Source organism: Lepidothrix coronata, unplaced genomic scaffold (assembly GCF_001604755.1).
Source record: "Lepidothrix coronata isolate B3197 unplaced genomic scaffold, Lepidothrix_coronata-1.0 Scaffold48, whole genome shotgun sequence".
Taxonomy (NCBI): Eukaryota; Metazoa; Chordata; class Aves; order Passeriformes; family Pipridae; genus Lepidothrix; species Lepidothrix coronata.
In genome coordinates, this window is record NW_016690228.1 from 1,536,491 (window position 1) to 1,546,805 (window position 10,315).

Genomic DNA, 10,315 nt, shown 5'->3' on the forward strand with positions numbered 1-10,315 from the left:
TATTGGGGAGTTAAGAAAAAGAGAGAGAAGAACAAAATCCAAGAGAAAATGTGATGCAAAATACATTTGCCCACCAGAACTGATGCCCAGTCCATCCCTGAGCAGTGATTGGCACTGACCAACTCCCTCCAGTTCATATACTGACCATGACACTCTACGGTAAGGAATATCTTTTTGGCCAGTTCAGGTCAGCTGTCTTGGCCATGATCCCCACCCGTGTTTTGTGCATCTGCTTACTGGCAGGGCATGGGGAACTGAAGAGTGAGCACTACTTAGCAACAAATAAAACATTGGTGTGTTTATTATTCTCATGCTAAATCCAAAATACAGCACTGTAAGCAGCTACCAGGATGAAAATTAACTCTATCCCAGATGAAAACAGGACAGTGGAGTAAGTCAGTTAGACCCTGGAGTTAGCAAAAAAGCAGAGCAAAGAGTACTGAAGAGGTATTTTTCAGACTCTGTATTACTGCCAGTTGCAGGGGGAATGGGCTGCTCTACTGTCTTCCCTATAAAGAATCCAATTATAGAAAATGTCCACCAGTGACATCTAGCTTAAAACAACTCAGTGTTGTTCCAGCTGAATTGGGTCACCACAGCAGCAAAACAGCCTGCTTACAACTCTTTAGGATTGCTTAATGGATGGGTTTTATTTTGCCTGTTTTATCTGCACACAGATATATAGGACATCTGGAGCTTCTCCCCCACCCTTCAACAGAAGAGCAGAAAGCAAGAATGTCTTCCTTTCTATTATTCAAACATAGGACTATAGTAGTATTTAGCATTGCCATTCTAAACCTAAGCTAACACTCTTCAGACCAAAATAGGGAGCCTGCTCCATTCTTTTTATTGGGTGGTAAATAATTTTTTCTGAAGTCCCTAGAACTAGCAGCATGATATCTTCCTTAAAGCTTCCTGCAAGAAGCTTCATATTGTACTGTTCAGCCAGTTGTGCCTGCTTCTCAAGAAACATATGAAGAGCCAGGGGGATGGTGCAGGGAAAAAAAAGTTCCCAAAGAATCACAGGTAGACTCCATCTCATATCAGACTTCTGAGATTTTACCTGAAGACAAAACATTTGAGAAGAACTCATAAATAGAAGCCCACACCATGACTTGTGTTCTTGACATGACAGGTACCCTCAGTGTAGTAACTTGGCAAAAAAACCCTAGTCTCAGAGTTCAAGTGTTTGAGGCACAAACATATTCACAACAGACACGTATAAACAAGTAGTCAAACCAACAGAGGAAGTCTCCAAACTAGTACTAAGTGTAATAAAATCCATGCAATTGACCTCCCACCTGCGAGAGGGTGAGAAGTTATGTTTGTGAGTGGTTGACTTGGCTGGAGCTCGGGAGGTTTGCCTTCGCCTTGCAGCAGGCGGTGAATACTCCCTGGAAGGGGAAGAATTACTGCCAGAATGATCTGCAGGACTAGGAGAACGCTTCTGTCTACGGGAACTTTCAGAGGGATCCCTGGGAAACATAAACAGCAGCTTGTTTAACAGGTGTAATATGGCATTAGTACATTTCTGAGAAACCACAAACACCTCCAAGACAGAATTCGTGACTGCGCTATCAAGAACTATGTTACAGAATCATTTGTTCCATCTATAATTTCACATATGAAATTAACTTAAGCTAGCAAAACTCAAGAAGGCAAAATATGCACTAAATTTCTTGTTATTCTGGACTGTGAAATATAAAACTAGAATATGGTAAAACCAAAAATATCTTCTTGTAATTTTACCTAATATTTCACGTAACAGTGAAATAGAACTTCCATCAATGGAGAAATATATTGCTACCTTATTTAAAAATTTCTGTAATATTGGAACTTTGAGAAGCCTCAATCTCACTCTCATTTTTAAAGGCTAATCCCAGCTGCAAATGAATGAAAGCAATCTGTCAGAACCTTCAACTATTTCACTCACTCTACTTCAGGCAGATTTGACATTACTACTTCATTTCTATTATGTAGGGGAAAAAAAAGACAAAAATCCAATACTGAAACAAAAGGCTGTAGTCACCGCAGCAATACCTGATTATAATACAGTGACAAGCCAAGCACACCAATCCTAGAATGTTCTTTTCTACTGCCTGCGACTTCCTTCCAGTAATGGAGTGTGCAAGCATGAGGGAAATAAGATACTTTAAAGTAAATATAGTATAATTTATTTAATCAATTAAAAATACAAAATTCACTTTTCATCCACTCTTTGCTACGTCAGTTACAAAGTAAGACTTACAAACATGTACCCTATTTTCATCAAGAAAACACAAGACTTAAAAATGCAGATTATTTATTTTTCACCTTAAATGGATGCTTATGCTTCAGAAAATTATAGGAATAGTCATAGCAGTCCACCATTTTTGTTAATATATAAATATGTACATATGCAAAAGTGAAGCAATTATAAAATCCCAGCAGTCTTTGACTACTTCAGGAATGCTTTAACCTACTGAAGATTACGGAGAGTTTAAACATACCACTGCCAATTTATAAAGATAATAATCCTCTAAGATTTCAGAAAAGTAGGCAATCAGACAAGTGGATGACTTTGATAAAGATTTTGGCAAATGACCCGCTCCACTGGTGAAGGTCCAACTTCCTGAGACGTAATGAATCTTTCAAAAGGGCATTTTACAAACTTACTATGTTATGTAATTAATATCTACCCATCTGTTAGTTATAGTCTATCAATTCATCTACATAATGCACTTAAAACACTTAGAGTACTAAAATGTTGTTGGCAAAACAGGTATAACTCCCGTATTATTCAGTGTTCTGTAAAAGATAGCTTTAAAAGCAAGGTTTACGTTACATTAAAAGCTAATAATGCAACATAACTTACCTCTGCTTCTCTTTTTTCTCCTTGTGCCTTTCAAAGTCACGCCCTCTCTCTTTCACCTCCCTTGCCTTTTCTTCTGAACGTTCTTTCGCTTTATGTTTTTCTTTGTGTTTTTTCCCTAGGGGAGTTTCCTCTTGTACTGGAGGAGGAGGACTAGGGGTACGAGGACCTTTCTTTTTACTTTGGTTACTTTTAGAACTCCTAGAGATAAATTAACAGAGTGAAGGAGTTAAAAAATAAAGAACTGACAACTATTTCAAACAATGATTTCTCAGATGTTGGCAGGAAACTTATAACATAGAAGGCCTTGAAGCTTTTGGATAGGATTCACCAACTCCATTAGCAAGCAGCGTTCAATAGCTGTACTTGACTGGAGAGTGAATAGTGATGGTAAAAATTTACGTTGACCTCTTCCATGTATAGTCTTTACTTCTGAAGCAAGTGAACAAAGATAGGAATTGCTGAATTGCTCCCATTCAGACAGAACCAATTTTCAAAGACAAAATACCCTTACATGAACTGCACACATTAGAGAACAAAAACTCAGTAGACTACCTTGTCTGTTTAGTCTCCCATTTCTGCAATGCAATACCCCAACCACATAATACGTGGTGTTCAAGTAATTTTGTGTTCAATTTAATGTCAACACAGGATAAAGCATCCAAATATTTTTGAATACGCATCTCACAATATGAAATAGTGAGATGCGTATTCAAATATGAAAAATATTTTTATGAAAATAGTATATTTTTCATAAAATCTACCCCTAATATAAACCCCTAATATAAATCCTATCAACTAGGTCTCATTGTATACTGAATGTCAGTACCATACCAGCACATGCTGGTATTACATTCCTGTAGCAGAAATAAAATTGTTTTGTCCCTATTTTAAAGGGAATTTTTGCTTAGCAAATGCAGACGTCTGGTTATACTGCTTCAGTAATTTCCTTCCTATCTAAAAGCTGCAAACAATGATCCAAAAGGTACTGTGGCCTTCCTAAGCAAGAACTTAAAAACAGGTTTCAGAGACCGATTTTGGCAGCACAGCACACAGTTAAAATCCTGCGGTTTTTACATATCTTATCCTTAATTTTTCCCTCCCCCACACACCCATCACTTCCTATCCCCTCCTGAATTCTGAGAAATTCTCTGCCTTGGAAGTCAAACATTATTCTTGAACAGCAATATGCAATACCAACAGAATGTGCAGTTGCTCAAATTTTAAACATTTCATTTCAGTCTAGAGAGGCTGCAGCATTTCAAATGAAAGTGCTTCCCACTTTTTAATGGTTTATATTCATCACCTCCCTCACCTCCCAGAGACTCTGGACATTCAAAAAGAAAAAAATGTGTTTGTAAACCAAGAAATTAATCAACTGACAACAACATCCATGTAACAGTTTTCTGCATAAGATGATTCACAATACAAAATTAAGAGACCTTCCCCTAAAGTTATATAATCAAGGGCAATGAAAGCAAGGAAAGTGGAAAACACACTGATTATGAAAATCCTGGTAATAATTATTAGTGTGGTTCTCTGTTCTCACTCTCTTGCAAGATGCATCTACATACTGACCTCTGCTGATCCAAAAGTGGTGAAGATACAGTAGATGCTTTCTTCTCTTTCTTACTAGTTGAAGAGGATGATTTGGGACTGGATCTTCGTTTTGGAGATTTGCTAGACTTTCGTGGTGATGGTGATAATTTAGATCTAACCACCTCTGGAGAAATCTTGAGGAAAAGAACATAATTAACCAATAAGATATTGATGCTCCAAAGTGTAACTGTATGCCGATATATGTGTCAAATATACAAATACAGTAACAGTCTATATCTGAGACCTTTACCACGTACACCTCTACCTCAAATAAACTAACCACATTGTTTGCAAAATACCCCATAAAAGAAAGACAACAGATAAAGCGTGGAGGAAGAGAAGGTGATACACTCTGCAATACATTACAAACGCTGGAATTGAAAGTTTAAAATCAGTATGCTTACAAGAAACACTCAAATTTACCTGAAAAAGAAAGATATCCTTAGAGGATTTTTTTTAATCTTTCCCAAAATTTTAGGGTTTCTAACACTTGCAGCTTTGTCTCTCTCACTCTACTCTGTTACTACAAGGCATGCTGGAAAAGGAGACTGGCAAATGCCTTGTGTTTTCTTTTACATGTCTTCTCTGTTTAAGGTCTTACTAGTTTTGTATATTAAAATGCATTAAATCCTACGTATTATTTAACAGCTGACTTCACAAAGGAGAAGACATGGTCATTGTGCTGGATGATTGACTAGATACTCACGACTAATACCTAAGTCACCTACTAATTACATAGGTGCCAGTTATTTATTATCACGTAACACAACAGTGCATTTGTAGCCCAGGAAGCTTAAATCTTCCAGGAAACAGTTAGAAGTCTATGAAGTGGCTGATGACTTGTCCTTTTTATTTCACATTAACATAATACAAACCTCTTTTTTAATTACTATTTCCTCTCGTTTCTCCATGTTTTCTTGTTCCAATTTCATGAGTTCTCTCTGAATCTTTTGGCGCTTCATTTCCAAAGACAGCTCATGATCGTAATCATAATTGACATCTCCATTATCAGAGTCTTTATTAAAAAAAAAAAGTGAACAGATTAGCAAACAATTTCATTTGAAATAAATAAAAATATTTAGTATACTGGATGCCAAGTATAAACATTTCCATGACTTTGAAGCACTGCACAAATGGATCAATGGAGTAAAGTCACATCTCTTCTCCAATTACGTGTGTAAACCTGAAATAACTTGAGTTAGTTCCACACAACCTGCAGTTAAACTCTTTAACTTCATGGATGTTCATCCAACTTCTTTCATGGATGTTCATCCATTATGAGGCTGGTAGCAAGGCAAACATAGTAAACCACTTATTTATATTTAAATTACAAAAAACCCTAAAATGGTGTGTCTTCACAAAGACAAAAAATATGTAGAACACTACTTAACTGGGAAATCTTACATGAGAGAGATATAAATATTGATGCATGATACTAGGGGGTTTTATTTAATACAGTATCTTCAAATCAATTGATACACTTATTTAATTACATCACACATTGATTTTAAAATAAGGTCTGTATGAACTCTTTCATCAGATAAATATACACTGAAGAAGTTTGTATCTGTTTTTAAAACATTATTACTGTTCGGTTTTCACATAAAAAAAACCCTCAAAAAATCTCATTTTTTCATTAAGTCGTGGTTGGTTAATATCATATGCTTTCAACCTTGCAACCGAAATATTACTGAAAATTGAGCTTACTCACTCTGTTGACATTTCTTGTTTTGGTTATGGCTATTTAAGTCTAATGCTCAAAAAGCACTTAGGGAAAATGTGTCAAAAAAAATTACTTCATTAAAAAGTTATTAGCTTTCACTCCTTTCCTACACACAGGAACTATACAAAAGGTTTTGCAGTAACTAAACTAAGTCTACAAATTCCCTTCATGTGTCATAAATGAATGGGAACAGTTTAGAGAAATGTGCAGTTCCTAACAGCACAGGTTCTTTCCCAGTCCGTCTGTCTTCTTATATAGTACTCACTAGAACTTAACAGACAGTAATTCTACTTCATCCATATACCAGTGATTGATCACTACTTTGAAAAAAAGCTTAATTCTCAAGCAGAAAGTCTTAAACACTAAGACTTAAGACATTCATACTATATGTTTATATAGAACTTGTTTTTATGTTCCAAACTTTTTTGACTTTCCATGGAAACACGTCATAAATTAATTTTTATTAAATCATGCAAAAAAAAAATCTACAAAGGAGTGAAAATTTATTATGGCTACTCTTCCATTGTCGTATTGTGCTCAAGACACAGTAAAACTATTTGCAACACTTATAGCACAGAGTATTGAAAAGCTACCTAGTTAATGAAATTTACAGGGAGCTCCATCCTACAACTTGCAGTATACTTTATTGCAAATACATTCATTATATCTCAATTACCTCAGAAGAGAGCAGAACTGCCATCTTTTCTTGCAATACTGTAACTACTTGTGAAACACTGACACAAAACTACAGCAACACCACAATTTATTAGAAGCTGCTGTAACTTCACTGTGAGGTGAACTTGGACTCAAGTGAAACTTAGTAAAGAAGAAAACTGCTGACACAGTAATGGGACGAGTATTATCAACAAGGACCACGAAATCACCGTGTAAGTATTAAAAAACCAAAACCCCACCAACCCATACAAAAGTGACCACAGAAGGTAATGCAAGACCCTTAGCATTTTTCAAGTGTTTTCAGAATATAAATAGTTCAATTGCTACCTTCAACTGTTGTTATTGTAATGGAGCCTTTGTTAATGAGACAGTTCATATCATTACAAATTATGCAAAAAAACCTACTGACTTCTGAATTCAAAGGAGTTACACTCCCCTATCAGACTGATGAGTTTCAAAATTACTTTGGATGCAACCTGGATTCAACTAGTGATCTAAATGTGAAAGATTCAGCCATGGAGAACCCAAATTTTTTTTTTGTCTGAGGAGTCAAAATAGCAAAATGAAAAAAGTACAAAAGTGTTTTTAAACTAAGGTAGTTTAACTATTGTAGCACTCCAACTTAGATAACTTCTTTGCTCACCTCCAAAAAAATTTAAATTAATAATTAATGGCTGCTGCATGAAAGTATTCTGCTTAGAAATCAAATTTTTAAGCACTTTACATACAGCACAGTAATCTCATAATACTTTGAAGCATCAGCAGTTAGTTTCATTATACTTACCTTCTCTATTTGTTTCCCAATCCCCATTTTCCTCTTCACTTTCTGGTGTTCGCTCCTTTGTAATTTTGATATCCTCCTTTTCTCTATGTCTTCCTCGTGAAGATTCTTTCTATAAAGGGAAAAATGCTGCATTAGAGTAAACAACTTTACTCTAAATGAAGTCTGAAGAAGCAGGTGTATTTTACATGGCATTTTGGCTGTTTCTTTTTCATAGTACAAAAAGCATTTCCCCTTTCAGCCTGTTGAACAAATACCTTCTTAAACAAGCAAAGACTCCACAGGCAACATGTTCTAATGCGATTTCATATAATCAGTATGCAAATAGCAGATGGGGAAAAGAGAAGAAAGTTTTCATAAAATAAGAAGGTTCAAAGTCAGGGCAAGAGTTGAGCACGTATCAGAGAATAAAGTTTAAAATAGGCTCTGAAAGAACAGATTAAGTTCTTACAACCAGAAGTTTAATAAACATTTAAAGAGGATAATTTTAACAGCTTGAGCAAGAGTTCTCAGCTGTAAATAAGAATATTTATATGCAAGGCAGATGAGACTCAGAAGTGGAACTATTTAACTCTCCAAAGGATAAAGAAAGTGTGGGGGAGGAGACAATAAAATAAGAAAAAACTGAGACCCGTGGCGGGCAGAAGGGGAAAAAAAGTCTAAAGCAACACATTAGAGTCAAGTTTTGTTGACAGTTTTGTGTTTGACTTTCACTACTGCAGTAGCACCCATTTTCTAGGTGGCAGATGGTCCAGTGGACATCTAAGAAAGCCAGAGACTATCCTTACAGGAAAAAAGAATTTCAAAAGTCAACTGATGCTGTGCTGCTCTTATCCCCCTGACAAATTCCAGTAATAAAGCTGCAGTGTTCCATCACTGCATCTGCTGAAGTGACATTCTCTAAATAATCTACCTGGGCTCAAGTGGAATAGAGGAAAAAGTTTCTTTGCTACTAGCAAAAAAAAGAACATTCAAGCTTAGAAGTATCTCAGGTTAATTTACTAAGTAGTAAATCAGAAGGAGCAAATAATGAAAGTCTGTCCTATATCCCTTTTGTTCTCACCTTTCATAGTGCCTTCTCTTTTCTGGGGGGATTCTTCCATGTTGATATGTGGGAACCTTTGGTTTTATGCCAAGAAAATGAGATGCCTGAGAATTTCACTAGCTATTCCTTATTGGGACTTAGATCTTAATTTAAAACCTTAACATAACCTTAGAAACACAGGAAGGAAATAACATAACATTGTGGGTAGTCACTTAGAAAAGAGTAAAATTCAACTATTCCTTTTTATTCACTAAGTGTTAAAATCTTATCTCTAGTTCAATGACATAAATGTTCACAGAACAAGTACTGCATTTATTTTACCTACAGAACTAAACCAGATGCTTCAACACAGTTATCCTCGACGCATTCAGTATATCACATTCAAAGCCTTAGAAAGGTTGGAAAAAACTGAGCATTCGCTACATAACACAACGGAACATCACACCGAAGAACTAATTTGTGTCACGTTTCATTTAAAGCAGCTGGTAGAATAAGAAAAAAAATAAATTTCTCCATTTCATGACAGGATCTCTAAAATGGTGCAGAAGATCATAACCTATGGAGTCAAGTTGGTTGCTGACATCAACTGCAGACAAGTCTACATCCACTAAGCCATCATCACAACATGTACTGAAGGCATTTCAGTGTAAGAGTCAGTACTGTACTATGCTCCAAAGCAAACTACTTCAAAAGAAAATGACTCTGATGAGATCTGAAAATCTGTAAGTATATCAACAAGCCTCCCCTGCAACCAAGCCTCCCCTGCAATCACTTTTTTTTCTTAAGACTGTTTTTTTTCCTAGCCCGCCCTCCATGAAGGCTGCATCTGTTCTACTAAACTGTGTACTTCTGCCATACGCTTCAACCAATTTCTACAACATTAACTAACAAACCCATAACTTCCTAAATACAAATACTAGTTTCTATTAATTCAACACTACTTATTACTAGCAAACTGAAATATGAATGTTAGGACAACCTCTCCACACTGATTTAAAAAAACTTCTCAAAGCCAACTCATCAAATAACTTGTCATCAAAAAACATGCAGTAAGTCAGAATGCTTCAAGACCAATTTAATAACCCATGTTAAAAGTACTACACAACCTGCATGTATCATGCCTACCTCTTCAAACTTACAACTCAATATTGTAAGCATCTTGAAACAGCCTGTATTTTCTCCTTTCAGTGGAAAGATTCAGTAGTGGCACAATTATATTTCTACAGAAGAACTGAGAACAAAAACAGCTATCAAACTGAATTACTGAATATAGGAGAAGGGAATAGACTATTTTTATGCAAGCATGGTATTTTACACTAAATGCTATTTAGTTGTCAGGAAAAAAGATTCTGGCAACATTGCATCTTGAAAAACAAATCTCAGTTCAGAAATTGAGTATATTTTTCCTGGGGTATAGAAACCAAGCATTTAAGTTATGATGGTTTAGAACATATACTTAAAATTTTCTCACCGAAAAGTCTTCAACATATTCCTTTTCTCTTAAGTTATGATGGTTTAGAACATATACTTAAAATTTTCTCACCGAAAAGTCTTCAACATATTCCTTTTCTCTTAAGTTATGATGGTTTAGAACATATACTTAAAATTTTCTCACCGAAAAGTCTTCAACATATTCCTTTT

General features: G+C 35.6%; 1 protein-coding gene across 6 annotated transcripts in view; it reads right to left on the reverse strand.

The window, feature by feature from the left end:
- The window catches only part of ZC3H13 (zinc finger CCCH-type containing 13), a 46,107-nt gene that overhangs the window by 19,012 nt on the left and 16,780 nt on the right, over positions 1–10,315 (reverse strand). For all 6 annotated transcript variants that reach the window (XM_017815035.1, XM_017815036.1, XM_017815039.1 and 3 more), the window contains 5 exons: positions 7,633–7,741; positions 5,326–5,465; positions 4,430–4,584; positions 2,855–3,052; positions 1,302–1,475 (listed from right to left, as the gene is read on the reverse strand). In XM_017815035.1, coding sequence (XP_017670524.1) covers positions 1,302–1,475; positions 2,855–3,052; positions 4,430–4,584; positions 5,326–5,465; positions 7,633–7,741 — 776 coding nt within the window. The remainder of the gene's footprint in view (positions 1–1,301; positions 1,476–2,854; positions 3,053–4,429; positions 4,585–5,325; positions 5,466–7,632; positions 7,742–10,315) is intronic.